We start from the raw sequence: 26,407 nt of genomic DNA on the forward strand, positions 1-26,407 counted from the left end.
GTCCATAAGGGTGACTTTGGGCCAATATGTTTACAGCAAGCTAATGCCAGAATAATGAAAACAATGTGTCAAGCTTCAAGAATGCGTTACAAATAGTCAATAGATGGTCATAGATTAGTTTTTTGGCGTACCTAATAGCCATGAGAAGCATCGAAAGAGGCGGTCAAAGTCACCCCCTAGGCCCAATGTCACCCCGCACGGCGGTACACAAATTCACAGAATGTTTGCTGTCCAACCATTTGTTATCTAAAAATATATGAGGAAATTAGAATAACCTCACTGGTTGTAAAGGCAAGCTTTTTGGCCTATTTTTGTCAAATTTGTTTAATAAGATTGGCATAAAAAGGATAAACATATAAAAGATATAAATATTTTTCAATATGAATGATAACAAAACTTGATCCAATGAAAGATACAAACGACAGGATTTGTAGTAGGTTTAGTTACAGATACTTGGTCTCTATTTCAATGCAAGTTTCTAAAAAGTTTATATTTTTATTTTTTTTAGTCAAAAAAGCATTTTTATTCCTTATTTTGCTTGTATTGGGTCCTGATGCATAATTGTACAAGCTCCAAATGAACCTTAAGAGAATATAATGGGTTCAAGAGCCTCTTCAAGAAATTTGTCTCAGATTCCCCGAGGAAAAGCTTCAGGAATTATCATAGTGATTTTATTTGAAATACTTTCTCCTACAGGGTTCTTTTAAGAAATTCTTGCAAAGATTTCTCTACCAATTCTCCCATTAACTCTTCCAGCGATATGTTAAAGGATGCTTAGAAGTATTTCTACAAAATTCGCTCCAAAAATCTTTGAAAAATCAAAAGCTACTACTTTCAGTAATTTCCTCATTTAAAATTTGTTTTCCAAACTATCTTAGAATTTCCTCCAGATATTATTCACAACTCCTTAAATCAAATTCTCCAGTTGTTACTCATGGAGATGTTTTAAAAAAACTTCTACAAAATTTCTTCCGAGGAAATTCACAAAGGTTTATTTCAGAGTGTTCAGATAAAATAGCTTAAGAGTTTTTTTTTACAAGAATCCCTGCAAGAATTTCTTCAAATGTTTATGTGGATTCCATCAAAAATCCATCCTCCCAGAAATTCAAAATTCCTTGAGGGATTCTTCGGACAAATCTATTGTGTCAAGGGATTTTTTCAGCATTTCATCCAAGTATGACTCCTGCAGTTTTACATAACATTACTTAAAAAGTATCTCAAAAAATTCTCATGTAATCTTCAAAAATTTATCACCACCAGTTTATACTACAGATTTTTTTTTTCCAGTAAATCCTCCGATCATTCCGAAACAAATTTTTATAGAGATTTTTTCCAATGTTTTTCGAGAAATTTCTTCAGAAATTATGTGGGATACAATCCAGAAATTCGATTCATTATTTTAGTTATCTTTGCAAATTATCAAGGATTCTTTTAAAAACTTCCTCAAAGGAGTGACTAAAAAATTTACCCTAGTTTTATCAACGGGTACTCTAGAATTTTCTTTGGAAATACCTTACGGATTTATTTTTAAGAAAAAAATCTTGGCATTTCCCTGGAGCCATTCCTGGAAGAATTTCGGATTTTCTTTTTACTTGAGACATATTTGAGAAAATCTCAACGAACAACTTGAGGAATCTCTGTAAAAATCTTAGAAGGAAACTTTGGATCAATTGCTGAAGGTATCTTTAGAGAAATCCCTCGTTAAAATCGTTTTATTTTGTCTTTGTTTTTTTTTTTTATAAATCCTGATAGACAATTTTAAAGAAAATGCCTAGGATTTTCTGGAGAAATTATTGATTGAATTTTAGAGGGTGTTTTGGCCGGGAGCCTTAGAAAATGTCCCAGGGAAAAATTTCTCAAAGAATTTTTGACGGAATTCAGATGGTTTCAGAAACAATCTTTGAAGAAATTCCATTTCTATGGTTTTCCTTGGAAAAAATCAGGTTGAATTTGAGGTATTGTTAAAAAGTCTTGAAGGAATTTTCTTTGGAAGTAATCACTAAATGAACTCCTTTAGAAATTTCCGATGCAATATCTGAACATTCGGGCAAACACTTGAATAAATTTCTGATGAAATTCCTGGAGAGCCCCTAAATATAGTAACTTTTAATTTCTAGTCCAGGGTTAAAATTGTTCTTTGATTCACTGTGCACAAAATATTTGCGAAACTTTGTCCTACCCATGGTTTCGAACGTGGCCGCGCCTCTGTGTACGCCCAATGCTGAAATCGGTGTGTTTGGCCGACAGGCCAACAGATGGCGGTAGCGTGTAAACGTCAAACACGAACGAAAACGATGCGAGCACTGCGGGTGGCGGATTGGCCACCTACCATATTTTTGAATCGATCGTTAAAAAGGTGGTCGATGGACAATGATGAGAGTGTGGCGTCTGTTTGTCTGTGGTAACACTATGCTAGACCCCCTCCCTCCCCCTGTTGCGTTACGTAATATTTGAACGATCCCTGTTGACCGGATCGCGAATTTGCTCCGTACGTTGCCGAAATAATCGATTTTTGTTGAATCGATTATTTCACGACACCCCTTCAAACTCGTGACGGCCCGAACTTTGACAGTTCTCGTCAAAACAATCTTCGCTTTGTTTTGTTTTGCCAACCAGCTGGAAACAATCGATTTCCTTCGCTTTACGGGAAATCTTTGTTTCAGTTAGTTTGCCTGCAAAATGCAGGAATCGGAGCCGTCCACTCCCAAATCCAGTACCCAGGACGAGGCGGAAACAGTGCGGGAAGCAACTCCTTCACCCCCGGGTCCTCCGGAAGACCAATGGCGAGAAGCGGTTCGAGTGGCCGAAAATCTGGAACGCAGCCGTCATGGTTGGAAAGTGCGATTGGAGCGGTCCAAAACAAGCCGAAGCTCTCCGTATAGCGCAAACCGTCCAAGGGCGGCGTTGGTTTCTCAGTTCTTGAACGCTGCGATGGTTAATAATACGGAACTGCTGCAGAATATGATCGACAAGGGATTCAGTCCGAATACGCGAGAACCGACCTTCAATCGCTCGGCCTTACACATTGCCTGTAGTCGAGGTTTTACGGACACTGTTCGAGTGCTACTGGAGAACGGGGCCAATCCTAACATACGAGACTTGAACGAGAACACCCCATTGCATTTGGCTTCCTGTACGGAGAATATCGCGATCATTGATTTGCTGCTCAAGTATGGCACCAATGTAACGCTGAAGGATTCAAATGGATTGATTGCCCTGGAAATTTCCATCGGGAAGCTGAGACTGTCGGACAGAATCATATCCAAGATGCAGAAATTGACCAAGAGCGACATCCACACGCATCGCAACAATGTGGTAAAGGTATGCGAGATGATTTTCGAGGTTTTCAAGCAGCAAGTGCGAGGCGGAAGTCTGCTGTATGTGGATCCGAGCGAAGCGGGACATCTGTACCAACGCCGGCTGGAAGAAATGCTGGAGGAGTTCGAGGAGCAGCTCAGTCGCATCAAGGGCCGGAGTATCGATTTCGACGCCATCGTGGACCAGGTGGAGAATCTGAACATCAAAAGCGAAATCGACAGCGACGTGAATTCGCTTCTGTCCACGCTGCAAAAGTTGGCCGTTTGAACGATTCTTTTTGCGATTGGGTAGATTAAGAGAAAAATCGGTTTCAAACATTCCAAATTGCGCCCACATTTTCGCTGTAGTTTGTATCTCGCTAGTCGAAAAGAATATGTAATCGTATATATTAGTAAGATTTTTTTTGACGGCATATACATTTTATATGCTGCAATATTTTAACTTATTCATCAACTGCTCGAGGAATTTCTTTTGCGTTCCATGCTAATATATTACTGCTCGTGGTTTTCAATTATTTAGCATAGATATTTTTGTCACACATAGATTAAAATGAATAAACTAAACATAAAACAAATACTTACCAGGCTTACTTCTTAGGTTTATCCTTCCGCTCGATTTTTCGCCACGTTTCCGTTTGTTCAACGGATTTCTCGGATCGTAAACGTCGTACCAATCGTCGTCCTTCGTTGCGGCATCCTTTGCCAAAATGGGATCGTTCTTCTCGAACTGTAACCGATGCGATAGCCAGTTATCTCCCTTGATGTCTTCCTCCTCGTTGGTTTCCTCCTTGCTTCCACTGGCCTCCTCGTCGTCAGCCGCGTCTTTGATGTTGTGCAATTTGCTTTTGAACTTTTCCAGTAATTGGAGAGTGAAATTTTCCCTCGAACTGCCCTTTTTGGGCACCTGTTTCTTTTTCTCGGAGTATTGTTCTTGAACAGACAAGAATTCCTTCATAACTTCATTTTTAGCTTCCTTCTTTTTCACGACCACCTCTTCCTGATGTCGTTCTTTCTTCTTGTCCGATTGATAGTCTTTTTTAAGCTTACTGATTTCCTCTCGTATTTTCGCCGCTTGCTCTTGTTTTACCTTTTTCCGTTCACTCTCCAAGCCGAAATCTGAATCTGAATCGGATGAGGACTGGGGTTTGGGTTCTTCTTTGTCTATAGTGGATTGGAAATAAAAAAAAAAAAAAACAAAACAAATTAGTCTATGCCTCAAAGCCAAATACCACGACTGGTAGCCGTCAACTAGCAAAACAATAGTGAATAAAATGATCCAAATAGTTACTTAAAAGTGACTTCAAAAGCATAAATCTTTCAGAAAAATTACCACTAGTACGTGCCTCTACTATGGTGGCCACATGTTCCGTTTTTTGCATTACTTACTTCTTTTCTTCAACTTTTCCCGGACGCTTGTGGCTTCCTGTAGAACAAGTTGCTTATCACGACCAGATGTCTTTGATTTTGATTCTTCATCTTCCGAATCGGAGCTCGAGTCTTTCCGAGTTTTGTTTTTCTCCTCGCTCCCCTCCACTACTTTCACCGCTTGCTTGCTCAATCGCGGATCATCCAACACGTCATGCGAACTCTTTCCCTTTCCGGCAAAGTTCCGTTGCACAAACTCCGTCGTCTCCTGTTCCTCCTCTTCTGCCTCGTCACCAAACGACAGCAACCCGAAGTTCTTGACGCCCTTTTCCTTCTTTTTCTTTTGTTTCTCTTCACCAGACTTTTTGGCCTTCAGCACTCTTGGCACAATATCCGGAAAGGGGTTGCTCAAAATCTCCGCCTTCAAGATTTTGTGTGGGAAATGCGGTCGCTCATTCTCGTAAATCTCGCCCTCCTCCAACTTCAGCATATTATAAATCGTGTCGCCAGCCACTTTCCCAAACAACGTGTGCATATTCTGCAGTTCCGGTGTGGCGCCCATGGTGAAGAAAAACTGCGACCCATTGTCGTTCTTTCCGGAATTGGCCATTGCTACCAATCCTCGCCGCATAAACCGCAATCTCGAGTGGAACTCATCGCGGAACGGGTGACCGTAAATCGATTCTCCGCCGGTTCCGTCTCCGTTGGGATCGCCACCTTGGACAATGAATCCGCGCACAACTCGGTGAAACAGCGTCCCATTGTAGTACCCTTCCATGCACAGCTGGATAAAGTTCCGACATGCCAGCGGACACTCGCGGGACCACAGTTCGATATCGATGTCACCGACTGTGGTTTTGAGTAGGACCTACAAATGGTACGGAAAACAGGCTTGAACGGAGTGGCAACGAAAGGGGATTGAAGTTTACCTTTCCGGATGTCGGCGGTTCCTGAATGTAAATGTTACTCATTTTGCACTAAATGCTATTAGTAACACTGAATACCAATACTGCTTTTCTTGCGTTTATGTTGTAAAATTTTGGGAAAAAATTTGAATGTGAAATCGAACAACAGCATCAGCCACTGTTTTTGTTTTGTCGACTAACTTGGTGTCAAAACAAATTGAAACGGTACCAAACAGTTAGGTAAACTGAAAAAGATAACCACCCAACACAAAATTAATATCAAGCGAGTGCTTGAATAAAAGCCTACACGGTGGTTTGCGAATACCCTTTAATGGGTAAAAAAATACCCATTATCGAATAGCTATCAGATCTGTCATAAAATGGGGGAATTTCACAGTCATGACATGGGTAAAAAAATACTCATTGTAACTCGCATACCGTGTAAAAACGGGTAAAATTTAACTCATTAATGGGTGAAAAAATAGTTGGAGTCGAAAAATCCTTTCTGCGTGACGTGGAAGAGCCACTTATCGAGGTGTGTGAAGCGTGCGGAAGATCAATTTGCTGGTGATAAAATTGATTTTAATAATATCTTACAGGACGCCAAGTACCCGCAAGTAAGTAAAATGTTGTTCACGAATACCATGTTTATATAGAAATTATACAATTGTATTTTAATTATGCCTAATTTCTTGTTTTTTCAGATCTCCGGCCGAAAAAAAATGGAGGAACTTAAAAAGAAGCTGGACGCAGCATCGTATCAAAAGCTGATGGGTAAATATTTTTAATGTTATCTGTTCAACAAAAAACTGATCGCCTTATAAATCAATGTTGTATAAGGTTTCCCTTGCCCAGTTGATGGCTGTAGCTTCATCGAAGAAACAGATTTAAACGAATTGAAACAACACATCAAGCATATCCATAACCTCAACACCAGCCGTAAAAATGTTGTGCCATTCATATGTAAAACTTGTGGTGTTTGGCAATCAACGTTTTGGAATTTTAAGCGGCACATTCTTGGATGTAAGCCAGAAGATGGTGTAAATTTGGAACCTCAATTGGATGTGTTTCCAGAACCTCAATCTGAGCCCATGGATGTTGAATCAACTTTGGAAGATGGCAATGAAAGCATAACGAACCCGTTTTTTCATATGCCCTCGTTATCTAAGGATGTTCTGTTCAGCCAAGCATCTCAGTCGGTAACCAAACTACGATGTGATGTTGGTTTACCGGAAACAAAAATTCAATTTTTCGTTCAGCAATGCACGGATATGCTCAAAGGATATCAACAGTATGCCATGAGCGTTGTCAAGAATTTCATTGACGATTCAAATATTTCCGTGAATAATGAAAATTTAGTAAAAATGATAAATAATTTGGAAATCACCAATCCGTTTGTCGAAGTCCAAACGCCAGCTGATAATCTTGCGTATCTTTGTGGAATTACTAAACACAGCATTCCAGAATCAAGAGAATATGTGCTTGGTCGGCGTAAAATACAAAAAGTGACGCGAATCCATGTTAAAGGCGATAGAGGTAGAAACAGATTTAGGGCGACGAAACAGATTAGCAAACAGAAAGATGTGATGCACTACATCTCCATCAAAGATATTCTAGGTTTAGTATTGCAGGACAGTTCAGCTAGAAAAATGATTCTTGAGGAAAAGGAGTGCGCAGTAGGTAACATATGCAGCTTCAAGGATGGAATGCTTTATCGTACAAATGATTTTATACAAAGGAATCCATATGCGGTACGTCTGTCTATGCATATTGACGACGTTGAACATTGCAACCCGTTAGGCTCGCGAAAAGGTAAGCAGAAAGTTACAACCATTAGTTTTAAAGTGCAGAACTTCGACGACCGAATCAATTCTTCACTAGATCGGGTGTATACCGTCCTTGTCGTAAAATCGAATATTTTAAAAAAATATGGCTTCAAAAAAATATTACAACCTCTCATGGAAGATTTGAGTGCATTAGAATCAGATGAAGGAGTCACGCTACGTTTGAACGAACATGAAAATTACACGTTACATGCCACAGTAGTTCATGTGTTAGGAGACACTTTGGCCATTCATGAGATTTTGGAGTTGATGCCACCACAGTCCAAAATTTTTTGTCGAGCTTGTTATATAAGTAGAGAAGCTTTCCACAACGGTAAATTTGGAGCAGAATATCAAGCAAGAACTCGAGATAGCATAGAAGCAGATTTGAAAGCACTACATGATGGAAGAACAACTAGTTCAAAATGTGGCTTACAAAGAGAGACAGTGCTAAACGATTTGAAATATTTTCATTTTGCAGATTATGTCAGTTTTGATCCCATGCATGATATTTTGGAAGGCATTGCCGGAATGGTTATTGAAGAAATATTAAATTCTTTGCTTAACCAAAAGAAGTTTACAGAATTTGAGCTAAACAACAGGATTACGTCATTTAACTACGGGGAGGTAGAATCCAAGGATCGCCCAATAGGAAACTTTACTGCAAAAGGACTAAAATCAAGTGGAAACTCAATAAGTCAATCTGCGTCACAAACATGGCTATTGCTGAGAGCATTGCCATTTATAATAGCAGATGTTCTGGACAGCCATGGACATTTTCGGGAAATCATTGCTGATTTACTAACGATCACTTATTATTCATTTTCGACAGTGCTGAGTAATGATAATATTAAAAATTTAGAATCCACGATCAAAAACTTCCATGATAACTTCAAGCATAGTTTTCCTCACAAACATCCCATTAACAAAATACATCATATCTCTCATTATCCCGAAGTGATACGCCAAAGTGGCCCGATAAGTAAAATGAATTGCTTACAGTTTGAAGCAAAGTTCAAAATTTCTAAATCGGAGTCTAAAACATGTAATAACTTCCAGAACATAACTTTCAGTTTAATGAAAAGGTTAAACTTGAAGCAAGTCAACGCTATAATTGATCATAATTACAACACTCTCAAATTGATTATCAAATCTGCTACATCATCACAAAAAAGTAGTCTTGATTATAAAATGCTTTTGTTTGACTTCCCTGAAACTATTATAAGTATCAATCATCTGCTCATTAATGGTACAAGCTTTCGCCCAGGACTGATAGCTAAATATAATTCATGTAACAATGATGAATATGGTATTATAAAAGCCATTATTAGGGTCAATCTTACAGAAGAAGATTGTTGTTTTATAATTCAAACCTTGCAGTCAATTGAATTCAATAGATATCTGAATAGTCATAAGGTAATACCGACAAATAGAACTGTAAGAGTATCTGTTAAGAATATTTTTAGTAGAAAATCATACAGTTTGTGGCAACCAACCGGTGTTAATGATGCTTACTACATTAGTTTAAAGTATAACGATAGCTGTTGAATACAAGAATTCTATTGTAATCGATCAGGAATGCAATTTTGTAGTTCATTATACCTTTTGTAATTATGTATACATATTTTTAAAAATAAATAAAATTATTTTACAAACCTCCCACTTTACCCCCATAATAGCTTACATAATTGATGGACGGCCCCCTTATCCACATTCCTTGAACACCGCAGACCGAATCACCGCCCCGTTTTCCAGGTCTAAGTTTTCTTCTTTGAATACAGTCAGATCTCCTATGAGCCATTACCACCAAATTTGTGCCCACTGCTATTCATCAACCGTCGTTCAATCGAGATATGTAAAATTTGATAAGAGGTTCATATCACAGACAAACAGACGTAAAATTTTAATATTACTGCGAAATAGAGCACAATTCTTATATTCACTAGTTGGCTAACGGCTCACTCGAGGCGCGCCCATCGCTTTTGCTCGTTGGTGGGGAATGTGGGTGGAGGCATCTTATAAGAGACCTTGCTGTACTTTTGAAAATCTTCTCCTGTTCGATACCTGTTCCACATACAAACCTGTTCTTTGAACTGTATACATTGCAAACAACCTTTTGCACTTTTCGTATATTAAAATAGATAATAATTCTTTGCAATTCATACTATTTTTCAGCTCACAAATTCACCGACGAGTCATTGAAATACATCACTGATGACTATTTGACTAAAATCGGTATGCATGAGTTGGGGCCTCGTCTTATAGTCAACTCAACGATAGAGAAACTCTTGCAAACTCCTGAAAACGATTCTCCTTCGTCTGGCACCAAGTCACCATCAACTAATACAGGATCATCAGGAAACGAAGCAATACCTTCGAGTAACATTGCAGGACCAGTCACACCCAAAGCATTGTCATCGACAAGCAGAGCAAATTCATCTGATGTGGGACCTTCTACTCGTACACCTGTGATGACAAATAATCAGGTACGTAAAAAAATAATTTAATGATTGGAAACTCACCTTTCAAAGGTGTCTGCCAATGGTAGACTCTGTTCGAATTAATTAGGTACAGGCAGGCACGCACTTACTTTGAGTTAGAACAGGCAATGTTAGCAATGTTTTTAACAATAAATATTATTATTTTTTTGTATATTATCATTGGATGCGACGTATCACTTCGAGATAGTTTGCACCAGTTTGCGTGATTCTGTTTTGTTCGTTTTATTTACGTGAAAGGGGTCGGTCTTATTACACCATATGACGATTATACCGACAGGTAGAGTGCAAGCACTATAACCAAGAGACGCTCAAAAAAGACATCCATCATTTGGAAAAGGGGGTGTATACAAAAGTATGAAAGTAAATGTATTAGGTATTTGAAGAAAAAAAGAGGGGGAGGGAAGTCATAAGTCCCGAAAATCGATGGACGTCATATTTGAGCTATAAAAATATTACCGACATTTTCATGGGATAATGTTTGATGGAGCGAGGAGGGATCTAATGGTCTAGTGGTTTTGAAGAAAGGTGACTGAGTGAAAAAGGGGGGGGGGTACATATATTGAAGAGCGATTGCCGTAATTTTTAAATCTTTCTTCACCAGCATGAGACACGATTGTTTGAAAAAATATAAATTCTCGCTGTAGTCTACTTTTCAGGTTCCTAAACACAAAATGTTTCATTTTAATTTGCAGTGTAAACAGCGTATAGTCTATGGTGCTATGGCCAAAACTGCTGCTTCTACCCTACGTGTTAATTGTCGTCACTTATATCATCGATTTTAATTTTAATATTTTTGTACGAGTATTGGATTGCTTGGTCTTCAGCAATATTCTTCAAATCAAAATTAACTCTCGAGGTCTTTGTTTACATTTTTTATAGAAGTAAATGGGTGACCTCTAACGATTTATTCATCATTGTCGATGACCAGACTATTATTTATTAAAATAAAAAGTATATGAAATTTGAATAGAAATAAAATTTCAAATTTCAGTTTTGAAACAAAAAACTATTATTTTTAGGAATTTTAAAATTTTGTCAAATGTATTCTGGCAAAGCCATTACTTTCTATGTAATTTTAAATAATTTAGATAATTTGCGAAAACTTTTCTTCAAACCCTTTTTCTATAAACGAAATTTTGACAGTTAAGTTGTCAAACAAAGCTGTGGGAAAGAAAGGGTTATTTCTTAAGTTCCAATATTAGCATCTTTCTTATATGGCTGTTTCTACAATTCTACTTTTTCTTCAAACTCGCAGTAGAGCGAGTCTTAAGTGTGCATCGAACTTAAATTTTATACTATTTAATACAATTTTGTTTTTACAGATGCGAGAAATGCTCGAGAAGAATAATAAATTTCGACGTGTATTGTACTCCAAGCTGGATGCGAATATAGTGCCTTCACACAAAGAGCTTCTTATGATGGTTCGAATCATATGCAAAGATACTGTTGACAATCTAATCAACATTCAAAAGTAAGTATAGATTAGAGCTCATTCTTAACTACTCAATCATCATGCTCGAAGTAATAAAATGGAAGTGGTATTCTCGATTGTTCGATACATAAATAAATAATAAAATAAATAAAATCTTTGTTTCACTTAGTCATTTTGGAATTATAAATCACGGAATTAGAGCTGGTCAATTATGCAACACTAATCTACATCTTAGTCCTAAAATGAACTATATTTAACTTTAATGTATTTTCTTTAAGGTATCCTACATTTGAAGATAAAAAAGAGCTGGCTTTGAGAATCATCGAGACATTCCCCATACTGCGGAAGACCAAAGTGACAGAAAATGCACCAGATTACGTACGTTGATTGTTAATGAATGTTAATTATATTACCTTTGACTTAATAACGTACATAACTTGATATCTAAATTAAAAGCATAATATTTATTCAGATAAATAATAAAACTAACTTCGATGTGCGCTATCGAATTAATCGATTAATTGTTTGTTAAAATCTAATCTCTTATGTATTTTAGTCTATGTTTTTCTGGAAGAACGGAGGAAAGAAACCTGGAGTGGAACACACAGGACTAATTCATTCGCATATCAGGAATGCCTGCAAAAATATCCTTCCGGAAAAAAAGAAATTCATTCATCAACGAAAAGGAAGTACAGTCACTAATGTGTCACCCGAAATTATTCAAAAAGCTCAAGATATCGGATGTGTCGACCCAGTACCGCTAAACTTTCACGCTATTTCGAAAGTTATGGCTGAAACGCATGACCTCCTAATGATGCTGAAACGAGAGAAAAAAAAGGTGCATGACATCCTTTCGATTTTTCCCCATTTCAAAGCATTTAACGGAGTAATGGTAAGCTACAATTTTTGAATATACATGATTTTTTTGTGTTTTAACATAAATTGGGATTCGACAGATTCAAAAGGCATACGAACGGATGAATCCTGATTGCAATAAATCTTCGCATATGAAAGAAGTTTTATCCAGGGGATTAATGCTGGAAGACGAGAATTTCAATGGCGTTCTCGATGGTAATTGCTATTGAGTTTCCATATTATATTGTATATTGTAAGGTAATACTTTCTTTTTTCTCCATAGATCATCTTCGTGGATGTCTGCGGATTTTTATTGTTCTGGGAACGAGAGGAACCAACAAAACCGTTGCTATCGAATCATTACCAGTAGAGGAGCAAATGGTGGCACCTTTGGTTAGATGGATACCGGTATGATATACATCCCAAGAAACATTTGCCTATTTTATAATCATTTATTAAGCAATTTTCCACAACTACATACTGAATATTTGCTTTATTATATTACTTTGCAGCTGCTACGCACACACTGTTCAAGCAAATCTGGCGAAATTATTAAGCTGCTTATCATTTAGTGACTGTAATCATATATTGTAATTATGTTTATTCAGGTTTCACTTAGCTTAATAAGGATTGATGATTTAACAACGCTAGTTTAACAAACTACATTATTGCAGTTTAATTCAGCATCATGTTGAACAACATTTTAATTATTTCCAAGTGTAAACTACGTCCGACGCAGAACTTGGCCAACCTTCGACGATGACCACAGAACCTCGAGACTTACTTCCCGACGACTTACCGGAATCACAGACCCTACGATAACTGGGGGTATTTCGGATCGCAGCACAAAAGCGAACTAGCTCGTTTGCTTGCTGTAACTAAACTAACTCAATTTATTTCACCGAAGCGTTGAAGCCCCCCAAAATGAGAAACGTATAAGTATTGGTAGCCTGCCCGATAGCACCAACTTTCTAATAGATTTACAATCGGACACCCAGATTCACCTGATTTCAAATTAGGTGTAATTCAATTCTTAATATATTTTTTTCAAAAACTTTCATACAATAAGTTCAATTGGTATTAAACGTCTTCACTATCTGTTAATTCTCCGTCAACTTCATCATCTTCATCGCCTACATCTACTAATTGGCACCATTGCTTCATACGATCTGCTGCATAAACTGTTGTTCTGAGTCGGTTCGATCTACGCACTCCTGGGAGATCTTCTAGCTCGTAACGATCGTTGTCCAACACAGTTTTCACCACATACGGGCCTTTGTATCTGGCTTCGAGTTTACGACTATGGCCCATCGCAGTAAGGTCTCGCTCCACTAACACCATATCACCGACCTTATAGGTGTTTGGAGGCTTACGTCGCGTGTCGAAATACTGCTTCTGTAGACGCTGCCTTCTCTCGATGACTTGCATTGCCTGCTGTTTCCGCTCATGTGGACTCTCCAATACATTGTTCACCTCGTCGTGTAGCGCCAAAACAATGGTGTTCTGATGAATATCTCGTGGCTTGTAGGACAACACCAATGCACTAGGCGATAAATTAGTAGTCGAGTTTGGCATATTGTTAACCGACCACTGAATCTTCGGCACTTGCTCATCCCATCGCATGTTGTGCTCTCCCACCATACATCGAATCGAATTTAGCACGGTCCGGTTGGCTCTCTCCACTTGACCGTTTGCTCTCGGTGACCCAACAGCTGTCTTGATGTGGGTAATTGCGTTCACCCGACAGTACTCTTCAAAAATCTTGGCAGTAAATGCTGTGCCTCTATCCGTTACAATGCGACTTGGTGTACCAAACATTGCTGTCACATCCCCCAAAAAATTCAAAACTGGTCCAGTCTTAGTCGAACGCACAGCTCGGATAACCACAAATTTAGAAAATCCGCAGATTAAAAGCACTACCTACGAATTTCCTCGCGCGGATCTGACGAACGGCCCCATGTGATCCATGTGTACTGTACTAAATGGGACAGGTTCTTTCGGCACACAGTGTAAATACCCTTCTGGTCTCCCACCTTTACTTTTGTGGAACGCACATTGTGGACACGCTTCTATATAAGAGCGAATGTACTTGCGCATCTTCGGAAACCAGAACTTCTCACGTAATCGATTCAACACTTTCTCCTCGGCGAAGTGACCCATTTCATCATGATATGTGTGAACCAGTCGCCAACGTACTCTTGTGGGCACTACGAAACACTTTACTCCATCCACTACTCTCATTAATCTGTGCTGCTCCAATCGATAATTTTGCTGAATTTGCCTCTCCTCATCACTCAACGGATCTCTTCCCAATACATCGATGATGTCACACAAGCGAGCATCTTGTCGTTGTAGCGCCACAAGGAAATCTACGTTGCTCACCTCAATAGATAACATATCACACAGAACTTGATCTACACTTTTCCCATCTTCGATTGCGTTTCTGCTCAGAGCATCAACGTGTCGCATAGAACTGCCAGGCCTATGTTCTAGTCGAAAATCGTACTCGGTCAGCTTCAGAAACCACCGGCCAATTCGAGCATTCATCTCACGTTTTGAGTAGGTGTCTCTCACTGCACTACAATCGGTTCGCACCACAAAAAATGTCCCGATTAGGTAATGTCGGAATCTTTCCACACTTGCCACGACCGCTAACACCTCCAACTCGTAGCTATGGTACTTTCGTTCCGCTTCCGATGTTCTTTTGCTGTAATAGCTGATTGGGCGCCAATCCTCTTCTGTGCGCATTAACAAAATTCCGGCTAAGCCATCCTTTGACGCATCCGTGTGGAGCTCTATATCACATTTCGGGTCGAACAACACTAACAGAGGCCGCTCACTTAGGGATTTCTTCAGCTTTTCAAACGCGATCATTTGCTCACTCTTCCACTCAAATTTCGTATCCTTCTTCAGTAGCGTGAATAGAGGTGCCGCTACAATACTGAATCGTGGGATAAATCTACGGAAGAATCCCGCTAATCCCAGAAACTGCTGTACTTGTAGCACACTCTCCGGCGTTGGGAATTCTTCAACAGCACGAGTCTTCATCGCACCTGGCCGTATTCCATTCTTCGACACCTCGAAACCCAAAAACTCCACGGATGTTTTGAAGAAATGTGACTTCTTGAGATTTATAGTGAACCCACTTTCCTGAAGTACTTCCAAAAGTTTTTCAAATTTAGCCAACACTTCTTCCACGCTTTTCCCACCAATAACCAGATCATCGATATATGCCACGATTCCTTCTTTCCGGAGTTTTCCGGTCAGTTGATTCATAGCTCTCTGGAACACTGAGCATCCATTTGCCAACCCGAATGGCATCCGAAGGAAATGATAGTGCCCGTCACGAGTTGAAAACGCAGTACACTCTTGACTGTCTTCTGCAACGGGTATTTGATAGTATCCTGAATAGAGATCCACCGTAATGAACACTTCTGCTCCGCTCAGTTTATTTAAACACCATTCGATGTCCGGCATGGGATAGCGATCCTTCACAGTCTTCTTGTTTAATAGGCGATAATCCACCGCCATTCGGAACGAACCATCCTTTTTCGGCACCATTACAACCCGGCTATTATACGGAGAATTCGACTCTTCTACAATACCAGCATCTATCAGCTCTTCCACTATACCACTCAGCGCAGCTTCTCTCGCATATTCCATCCGATGCGGCTTCACATACACTGGCTCCTGGTCACTCAGCACAATCTTCATTTCGGTACCCTTCGCGACCCCCAACTCGTTCATATTTTTCGCGAAGCAGGATCGGTACTGGTTTACTACCTTCAGAATTTCTTCACTTGGTCCTTCAACGTTCAAATCATCAGCCATAATTTCTGAACACTGCACACTACTGTCAATGGTGTACATCGACTCATACTTTCGAGACTGTACCTCTACCATTCTAGCTTGCCCAGCATCACTATCCCGACGAAATTCTACTCTTCCGTTGCGATGCACCATCACTACGCCCTCCTGGTTGAGCATATCACGTCCCAAAATAATCGCAGTGCTCTGAACCCAGTTGGGAACCACGTTGAGCTTCACTGATATTTCCACATCATCAAGCTTTACACACGATCTCACCACCCTGTCAACATTCACTTTTTTGCCTCCGAAGCCGACCAACGTTGTACTGGCCACCTCGCTATCACCGACTTTATCCGCGAAGCGACATTGGATGGTGGATACCTTACATCCCGAATCGACCAGAGCATTCAGTTTGATTCCACCTACCTCGACCACTTTCACAAAATTATTTTCTTCATCTACCACTTGCATATTCGAGGGTCCCTGCCTTGGCTTAGGGGTCGGACAGTTTTTCGCCATATGCCCACTAACACCACAATTAAAACAGCACCTCCCAGCTATGTTCGGACTGTTCGGACAAGCTACTGCCTTATGTCCGGGCGTATTACACCGATAACAGTTAACTACTTTTTCTCTTTTCTTTTCGGTTACTCGTGTAGTGGTTAACTCCGGGGTTGTATCTACCATGCCCTCCATCCACTTCAACTGAGAAATCAACTCATCAATTGTTTCAATTTTCCCACCCAGCTGCACTCGGCACTTCGACACGAATTCTCCCAATCCAGCGATCGTGTATTTCACTATCACAGCTTCAGATAACCCAGCACGTTTTCCGAGGGCAACTTGAGAGTAAACGTATTCTTCTACGGTTTCATCTCTCATTTTTCGACGTTTAGTCATCTGGTTGTGGTAGTAGATAGGATCTCGTGCTGATGGATACGCTCGAACCAACTTTTGTGAAAATAGCGCCCATGTGTTGACTTCGTTCTGTACACCAGCCCACCACAACTTAGACGATCCTTCTAGATTCAGACGAGCACAATGCAACTTGGTCGCGTCATCCCAGTCATAGTGCGCGGCCGTAGACTCGATTTCCTGAATCCATTCTTGCGCTGAAAGACATGTAGCTTCTTTTGGATTGAACCTACTGACCAGCTCTCTCAACTCGCGGAAATCTGGACGCCGTACTGCTATGCGATCTTGAGGGCTTGCTGTGGCCCTAGTGGCAATAGTGAGCCGTTGCTGTAAGCGCTCAATTTCAGCCACTTTTTCGTCCAACTCTGCCCTCAGTGCCAACGCATCTTGTTCAGCTTGTCGACTCATTCTATGCTTTTTTCGCAAAGTTACGAACTTATCGTTCCGTTCACTGGAGCTCGATATGTTCTTATTACCGTCTCCGTGGTCACCTTCACTCACGTATTCCTCAGAAGTGGACATACGATATGGTGCACTCAAAATTACCGGTCACTTTTAGATACCCGCGACAACCATGTGTATCGAAATTTTCACGTGGTTCTTTTGTCTGACACTATTGTGCCCAGAACAATACTGTCCTAGAACCTTTGTCCGCGATCGAAACCCGAATCGTACCACGCGCGGCTGTGAATCCTGTCTACAGCTTGTAAACTACGTCCGACGCAGAACTTGGCCAACCTTCGACGATGACCACAGAACCTCGAGACTTACTTCCCGACGACTTACCGGAATCACAGACCCTACGATAACTGGGGGTATTTCGGATCGCAGCACAAAAGCGAACTAGCTCGTTTGCTTGCTGTAACTAAACTAACTCAATTTATTTCACCGAAGCGTTGAAGCCCCCCAAAATGAGAAACGTATAAGTATTGGTAGCCTGCCCGATAGCACCAACTTTCTAATAGATTTACACAAGTGAAGCCTTTGTTCAGGCGTTGTTCACACAAATTTGGAGAAGTTATAAAGCGTGTCGTTGTATATTGACTTTATTCTACAACTTCAAAATCGCTTTATAAGCATTCATCTCAGCTTTTATTCAACTGCCACAAAATTGATTGAAAACAAATAAATGACTAAAAATAGCTAACACTATATACATCAAATGCAGTGTATACCTTTACCATGAATTAATAACCACACTTTTAATAATTACCTGAATACTGGATTCAAACTCGAGACCTTCCCATCGTCAGCGGTATACCTTGCCATCTGCGTCATCCTTGAATTCATATATCAGCCTTCCAGTGCCCAATATAAACCTCTTGTAGCTGATTATTGATCATGCTTGAGCTTCTATTCAACAATAATTAATCAACACGTGCTATGCTGATCAACAACTGAATAAGCGCATTACTTCTGCTGCTGTTCAGTACTGATGCGAGCTGAACTCAGTCGGCTATTTATAGCGCACAGTGAGAAAATTTATTGCAATGCTGGTCAAAAATGAAGTTTATTCACAAAGTTAAAAACAGTCTGAAATGATTAATCGAATTTCATAATAAGTTTTAACTTGTTAAAACTTCAATTGAATTGTTCATCTAACTATACTAAAATTCATTTATTAAAAGTATAATATTTCTACTAGGTTAATATTTTAATTATTTGTCGTACTTTTTCCATCTATTAAACATTATACAAATATAAAATATATTTCAATCAATAATCCTATGTCAGAAGACTGATTCAAAATATTGTCTAAACATAATTAAATATTGTATTGAGAAAGCATCAGTTATTATTGTATCCAACATGTTTTTATATATTAGTAAGTTAGTGGCGAATTCACCAAAGGCGAAAAGCCACTCAAATAAAGATAAATAATAATAATATTAGTAAGTTGAACATTGCAATACATTAGGAATACAACGCAATTTTTAGATATTTTGTCCATTTTTCAAAAATTTGGCTATGGTGTGACCTCTTTTGTAAGGCTTCTTTGTTGCAGAACAATGTGTTTAGTAATCGTTTTTTTTTTTTTTTTTTTTTTTTTTTTTTTTTTTTTTTTTTTTTTTTTTTTTTTTTTTTTTTTTTTTTTTTAGTATCATTTCAAACATTACATTCATTTCTTATATCTAGGTGTTCTGTGTTATTTGACAACACTATCATCCTAATTTGGTAAAACAAATTTAAGATTTAACTAACATTTTGTTAACAACATATTACATTTCATTTGCCGTAGCAGTTCAGTTTTTTTACAGGTGAGTTGATTTCACCTGCTTATAAGAGAAAAAAAAAACGTTTTTAATATACTTAACCTAACTTAACCTAAACATATAACGCATTAATCGTGGCAATAGAAGATTGTAACGATTTTTGCCTGAAATTATTAATGATTGTATTTGATATTTGTTCCAATGTTTCAACATTGGATATTCTATGTAACTCATTGGTACTATACCAGGGAGGAAGCCTCAGAATCATTTTCAAAATTTTATTTTGAATTCTCTGCAGAGCTTTCTTCCTGGTATTACAACAGCTAGTCCATATTGGTACAGCATACAACATGGCTGGCCTGAAAATTTGTTTGAATATCAAAAGCTTGTTCTTAAGACAAAGTTTTGATTTTCTATTAATAAGGGGATAGAGACATTTTACATATTTATTACATTTGGCTTGAATGCCCTCAATGTGATTTTTGAAAGTTAAATTCCTATCTAGCATGAGCCCTAGATACTTAACTTCATCTGACCAATTTATTGGAACCCCTCTCATCGTGACAACATGTCTACTTGAAGGTTTCAAATAAAGAGCTTTTGGTTTATGTGGGAATATTATTAGTTGAGTTTTGGAAGCATTAGGAGAAATCTTTCATTTTTGCAAGTATGAAGAAAAAATATCCAAACTTTTTTGCAATCGACTACAGATGACACGCAGACTTCGTCCTTTGGCGGAGAGGCCTGTGTCATCCGCAAACAAAGATTTTTGACATCCCTGAGGTAGCTCAGGTAAGTCAGATGTGAAAATATTGTATAATATTGGTCCCAAAATGCTGCCTTGAGGAACACCAGCTCTTACAGGAAGTCTTTCAGATCTGGAGTTCTGATAATTAACCTGAAGTGTACGATTTGACAAATAACTTTGAATTATTCTAACAATGTATGTTGGAAAATTAAAGTTTTTTAATTTTACAATCAAACCTTCATGCCAAACACTGTCGAATGCTTTTTCTATGTCTAGAAGAGCAAGACCAGTAGAATAGCCTTCAGATTTGTTGGAACGGATCAAATTTGTTACACGTAAAAGTTGATGGGTGGTCGAATGTCCATGGCGGAATCCGAACTGTTCATTGGCAAAAATTGAATTTTCGTTGATGTGGGCCATCATTCTGTTCAAAATAACCTTTTCAAAAAGTTTACTGATGGAGGAAAGCAAACTGATTGGACGATAGCTAGAAGCTTCTGCAGGATTTTTGTCTGGTTTTAAAATTGGAACAACCTTAGCATTTTTCCATTTGTCAGGAAAATATGCTAATTGAAAACATTTGTTAAATATATCAACTAAAAATGATAAGCTACTTTCTGGAAGTTTCTTGATGAGGATGTAGAAAATTCCATCATCGCCAGGAGCTTTCATGTTTTTGAATTTTTTAATAATAGTTCTCACTTCTTCCAAATCAGTCTCCCAGGCATTTTCGAAAACGTTCTCTTGATTGAGAATATTTTCGAACTCCTGAGTAACTTCATTTTCAATTGGACTAGTAAGTCCTAAATTAAAATTGTGCGCACTTTCAAACTGCATAGCAAGTTTTTGAGCTTTTTCGCAATTAGTTAGTAATAATTTGTTTTCCTCTTTCAATGCCGGTATTGGCTTCTGAGGTTTTTTCAAGATTTTCGATAATTTCCAAAAGGGCTTAGAGCCAGGGTCCAATTGAGAAATTTTATTTTCAAAATTTTTGTTTCTCAATTGAGCAAAACGTTTCTTGATTTCTTTCTGCAAATCCTGCCATATAATTTTCATAGCAGGATCGCGAGTGCGTTGAAATTGCCTTCTCCTCACGTTTTTAAGACGGATCAAGAGTTTAAGATCATCGTCTATAATCACGGATTCAAATTTTACTTCACATTTTGGAATTGCAATGCTCCGGGCTTCAACAATGGAATTTGTTAAAGTTTCAAGAGCATTGTCAATATCAAGTTTATTTTCTAAAGAAATGTTAACATCAAGATTGGAGTCAACATACGTTTTATATATATTCCAGTCGGCTCGTAAATAATTGAAAGTGGAGCTGATAGGATTGAGAATCGCTTCTTGGGATATTTGAAATGTAACAGGGACATGATCAGAATCAAAATCAGCATGAGTAATCAGTTGGCTACAAAGATGACTAGAGTCGGTTAAGACCAAATCAATCGTAGATGGATTTCTAGAAGAGGAAAAACATGTGGGGCTATCAGGGTATTGAATTGAGAAATATCCTGAAGAACACTCATCAAATAAAATTCTGCCGTTGGAATTACTTTGAGAATTATTCCATGACCGATGTTTGGCATTAAAGTCACCAATGACAAAAAATTTTGACTTATTGCGAGTCAATTTACGCAAGTCAGTTTGAAGCAAATTAACTTGCTGCCCAGAGCATTGAAAAGGCAAATAGGCAGCTATGAAAGTATATTTACCAAACTGTGTTTCAACAGAAACACCTAAAGTTTCAAAAACTTTAGTTTCAAATGATGAAAACAGTTGATGTTTTATACGCCTATGAATGATGATTGCAACTCCCCCACATGCCCCATCAAGTCGATCATTACGATAAACAAAAAAGTTAGGATCTCTTTTGAGTTTAGATCCAGGTTTTAAATACGTTTCGGTAATAACTGCTATATGCACGTTATTAACCGTAAGAAAATTAAACAGCTCGTCCTCTTTACCATTCAGAGAACGAGCATTCCAATTTAAAATATTTAAATTATTATTTGGATCCATTAGAAAAACGTAATCCAATAACAATTTGATTTGTAAATTTTACACCTACTTGGACTGCTTCAGTCATAGTGGTGGCTTTGAACATTGCATCAATCATTAGATTCAATTGTTCAGTTAGAAAATTAAAATCAGAGGCAGACATGTCATGTGATTTCCCATTGGAATTTCCGGTAGACGAAGAAGCGGAGTTACCTGTGGCGGTAGGGTTTTTTCCATATGATTTGAAACAAGTAGAATGGGTACCCATGGATCGAACAGGGGAGGAGTTCGAATTTCCTGCTACGATATCGGCAAAGGATTTACCGTGGGTAGATACATTCGAAATAGAAAGATTCGAACGGCTACCCGACGGATTGAAATTAGTTTGTGAATGAGCATGATTATGATCTTCCTGGTGGGTATGATTCCTAATCAAGCGATCGTTAACTGAAAAATGAGCATTGTTCGATACTCTACCAGGCAAATTCCGGAAACGACCGTTATCGTAACGGATATTATCTTTCATCTGCCTGGCACGAGCCTCAATGACCTTTTTGCGTGAAGGACAATTCCAAAAATTGGACTTATGGTTAGCCCCGCAATTACAACATATGAATTTGGTGGTATCTTCCTTCACTGGACAGACGTCCTTGGCGTGAGAAGAACCTCCGCAAATCATGCATTTAGCATCCATGCGACAATTTTTTGTACCATGACCCCACTTTTGGCACCGACGGCACTGAGTGGGGTTCTGGTAATTTCCTCCAGGTTTCTGGAAATGTTCCCATGTCACACGGACATCAAACAAAAGTATTGCTTTTTCTAAAGCTTTAATATTATTTAGTTCTTTTTTGTTAAAGTGAACTAAATAAAATTCTTGAGAAAGCCCTTTCCGAACAATGCCAGATTGGGTTCTCTTTTTCATAATGATTACTTGGACTGGGGAAAATCCAAGTAAATCATTTATTCCATTTTTGATCTCTTCAGGTGATTTATAGTCACTTGAGAGACCTTTCAAGACAACTTTGAACAAACGTTCAGTTTTGTCGTCATAAGTAAAAAATTTGTGCTTCTTCTCTTCAAGATGTTTGAGAAGAAGCTCACGATCTTTAAGAGTTTCCGGCAAAACGCGACAGTCTCCTTTCTTTGCGATTTGGAAGGAAACCTTGATTCCCCTAATGGAGTTCAAGATCTCCTGCCTAAATCCCCCAAATTCGGAACAACTGACCACGATAGGCGGCACTCTTTGCTTCCTCACTTGAATCAAAGAGCCTGGGCTAGAGGCTGCTTCGATTTGGTGTTCGGAAAATTTGTCTAGAGCATCGAACTGATTGCTCATTTCGATACAATTATTCGTTTCACCCTTGGAAGAAAGTTCGCATTCCGGGGAAGCGTCCTTTCTTCCATTCTTGCCACGTGTAGTGACAGTTTTAAAACCCACTTTTTTGGAAGGAAGTAGTGAATTCAGAGATTCACCCTTCCTTTTGTTTGTTGTTGATACCATGTTTAATTAATAAACGAAAGAAGACGTGACCTTCGAAAGGTTTTTTCCCAAGATGGTGTCCAAGAAGGATTACCACCGTTAGCTTTCGCCAACGGGTCCAACGAAAAATCGAAGGCACGGGTCCAAACAAGGATCGTAAAGGGATCAATAGTAGAAAAAATAGTACTGAAAAGTACTGTTTTAGTAGCACTGAAAAGTACCGTTTTTAATTTTAGCACTGAAAAGTACTGTTTTTGTAGCACTGAAAAGTACTGTTTTATTGCTTTAGGTAGTTTTTAAGAAAACTTCCAAGAGCAGAGAGAATTCGTGTACGCACAGCACGAAGGTACGATGCGCACTGTTTAGTAATCGTTATTTTGGACTTCTTTGGATGACCTGCTCGGATGATATATCAATGTTGTATTAGGATTTTATAAAATACCTATTCAGCTTTTAATCATGTTCATGTTAAACATGGAAACAGCTGAAGTGCGAAGCAACCAAAACGTTAGTTCGTCTCCTGTTCATCTGTTTACACAATTATATTTGTTTGGTGGAATATTGGCTCTTTAATAGAAGGAAAAATTACTTGTTCAACTCATTAGTAAAACAATTTTGACAAGTCGGCTGAGATTCTTTGGAGAAGTTTAATAAGTGTTGATTCTACTATTATTCATTCCAATGAAAAATGTTGAACATTGAAATTTAAATTTGGATCTAAATACCATCTTCTCAGCTCTTTGTAGGGCATTTTTTCAGCTGTCACCATTATTCAACAATAATTAACTATGTATGTTTATTTGTAACACTTGACTGAAAGTTGGGTAACCACTTTCATGTAACTATTGTTAAATTATTATTTAAACTTCGATTATCATCAAAAATGTTATGATTAGTAACTATCTCAGATATCAATAACGTCGCAGATGATGATCACTACATTTGGAAAATTTAAATTTTGATATTTTTAATCCAATTCGAATCACAAACTTTACCCTCGTTGATCTATTACGTCGCCATTACGTCCATTACATACACCATCGCATACACGTCTTAGATTTGATTTGAAAAACATTTGAAACATTTGAAAATAACATAAAAAGACATAATATGTTTTGCTTGAATAAGAGCATACTCATATACTGTTATTCACATTGTTTATAAGTTTTACTAATCATGCTGGTCAACATTTTAAGTATTAGACACTGAAACTTTTGTACGATTTGTTGTTAATCAAATGTTCAATATGCTACTAAAATGATGGCTACAACCTATAGAACAGGCCTGCCCAACCTTTTTGAACCGCGGGCCAAATCTTAAAATCAATTTTGTGTTGCGGGCCACATTTTTAAATGCAGAAATATTCGCATGAAGTCTGACAAAAGCCAGTGAAAGAATTTCTTGAGATCTGACAAAAATAGTGCATGAAGCAAATTTCATTTGGAGAAATCGAAAAACAGATAATTGCTGCCTAAGCATCCTGCTGAATATTGTGAGAGTCCTTCTAAAAATTATTGAATAGTCTAGTCCAGAATACATTGATGAGTCTACCGCAGAAATTTTGGACACTGTTAAAATAATGTCCAGGAGTTTGTAGAAATCACGCTCCGCATTATGTCAGAACCCGAACTAGTATTGTGAAAGTTATACGGAATGTGTTAAAATCCTGAACAAGCTTTAACGAAAACCTTGGTCGAAATGTCCTGGATTTCATAATAATTGTACTTAGGATTCCTTCAGAATCTCACCATTGTGAAATCATTTCAATCATTGTGAAATCCTGTCTAGAAATATTTGAATTGAATTCGTTCGAAATCCTGACAAGAAGTTTATGGAATTTTGTTGAAGCTTCTGTAAGAATCCTGCCCACGTTATCCGCAAAAGTCGTGTTCAACATTCTCGAAAATTCAAAACTTTGTTAAAACCTGTCATGTGTTTTATAATCCTGACAAGGATTCTGCATGAATCACACCCATGTGTTCGGAAAACAAATTGTTTTAAGGATTTTGTGAGAGTATTAGCCTATTATTCAGTGAAATTATGTTTGAAAAATTACCCAGTTTTTTGAAAATGAGTTTTGGTTCTGACTTCATTTATTCGATGTTGAAGGAAGTTATGGTAGAAACATTGTACCGTCAACGTACCAGTAGCCGCTCATGCTCCAGTAGCCCGCTCACGATTTCAAAAAGTAAGGTAATTTGAGTGAATACACAAAAAAATGTCCACAGTATGATTCTATTTGTCGATTTGAACCGTATAGCGGAACATGAGCGGATACTAGTGCACTGATGGTAGTTGAAATTCCAATAGTAATTAACTTATATTTATAAATTGTTTTTTTTTTCTTCTCATAACGCCCAGAATTTGAGAACAAGAATTTGCATATTTCATAATATCAAGTATTAAGGTAAATTCGAAAAAAAAAACATTTAAATAGTTGCCCCGCTAAAATATTAGCTTAAAACTAAATTGAAAACTAATACTATTTGTCTTTGTATGTTCTAAATGCGGATTGTTAGAATAGTCAACGGGCCAAATATAAGAAGAATCTTCGAACCCTCCGCGGGCCGCACAAAATGAAGTCGCGGGCCGGATGCGGCCCGCGGGCCGTACGTTGGGCAGGCCTGCTATAGAAGCTTTTAATCAGTTAATTGTTAAACTTCTTATGTGTTGTAGAACAAAAGCTACTATATTTGCATTTTCGGAGGTTTATTCAGCTCTTATTCAAAACACAAACTGCAAGTGGAATAACAGCTTTTTTATAAGCGGAAATTAATTTTATTCAATTAATGATTCAACTAAAAATTTGTTCAGCAATGGTTGCTGCTATGCAGCTTGTATTAAACATGTAAGTATCTTAAAAGCTACCAATTGTTCCTTGGGATATACTTATGCTAACTGTCATATATAGAGTGTATCGAAAAGCAGTCGCAAAAATTTAAAACGGTATATCTCAGATCATAGTTTATCTTTTTGAAATCTTTTTTCACGCAAATCTTCATCATGTTATCAAGTATTGAAGCAACCTAAGAAATAGTG

At 38.1% G+C, this 26,407-nt stretch overlaps 2 protein-coding genes across 2 annotated transcripts; one reads left to right on the top strand and one right to left on the bottom strand.

Moving 5' to 3' along the window:
• Nucleotides 1–3,729: 3,729 nt before the first annotated feature.
• On the bottom strand, nt 3,730–5,799 carry LOC5571761 (peptidyl-prolyl cis-trans isomerase CWC27 homolog). Its single transcript, XM_001659842.2, has 3 exons — nt 5,612–5,799; nt 4,704–5,550; nt 3,730–4,478 (listed from the first exon to the last, which is right to left on the bottom strand). Exons 1-3 carry the CDS (start codon nt 5,651–5,653, stop codon nt 3,877–3,879), a joined length of 1,491 nt encoding a protein of 496 aa, XP_001659892.2. The 5' UTR covers nt 5,654–5,799; the 3' UTR covers nt 3,730–3,876.
• A 3,817-nt stretch (nt 5,800–9,616) lies between these two features.
• On the top strand, nt 9,617–12,613 carry LOC110675362. The gene is made up of 3 exons (XM_021840065.1): nt 9,617–9,896; nt 11,234–11,382; nt 11,622–12,613. Exons 1-3 carry the CDS (start codon nt 9,648–9,650, stop codon nt 11,728–11,730), a joined length of 507 nt encoding a protein of 168 aa, XP_021695757.1. The 5' UTR covers nt 9,617–9,647; the 3' UTR covers nt 11,731–12,613.
• Nucleotides 12,614–26,407: the final 13,794 nt, after the last annotated feature.

The sequence above is a fragment of the Aedes aegypti genome, chromosome 2 (assembly GCF_002204515.2).
Source record: "Aedes aegypti strain LVP_AGWG chromosome 2, AaegL5.0 Primary Assembly, whole genome shotgun sequence".
Classification (NCBI taxonomy): Eukaryota; Metazoa; Arthropoda; class Insecta; order Diptera; family Culicidae; genus Aedes; species Aedes aegypti.

Excerpts from the sequence above, each read along its gene's own strand:
- LOC5571761 (XM_001659842.2), bottom strand. The coding sequence starts at position 5,653 with ATGAGTAACATTTACATTCAGGAACCGCCGACATCCGGAAAG. Across the intron at positions 5,551-5,611 it reads AACCGCCGACATCCGGAAAG|GTCCTACTCAAAACCACAGT; the intron begins GTAAACTTCAAT and ends TACCATTTGTAG. Across the intron at positions 4,479-4,703 it reads GGAAAAGTTGAAGAAAAGAA|ACAAAGAAGAACCCAAACCC; the intron begins GTAAGTAATGCA and ends AATCCACTATAG.
- LOC110675362 (XM_021840065.1), top strand. The coding sequence starts at position 9,648 with ATGCATGAGTTGGGGCCTCGTCTTATAGTCAACTCAACGATAGAGAAA. Across the intron at positions 9,897-11,233 it reads CTGTGATGACAAATAATCAG|ATGCGAGAAATGCTCGAGAA; the intron begins GTACGTAAAAAA and ends TTGTTTTTACAG. Across the intron at positions 11,383-11,621 it reads AATCTAATCAACATTCAAAA|GTATCCTACATTTGAAGATA; the intron begins GTAAGTATAGAT and ends ATTTTCTTTAAG.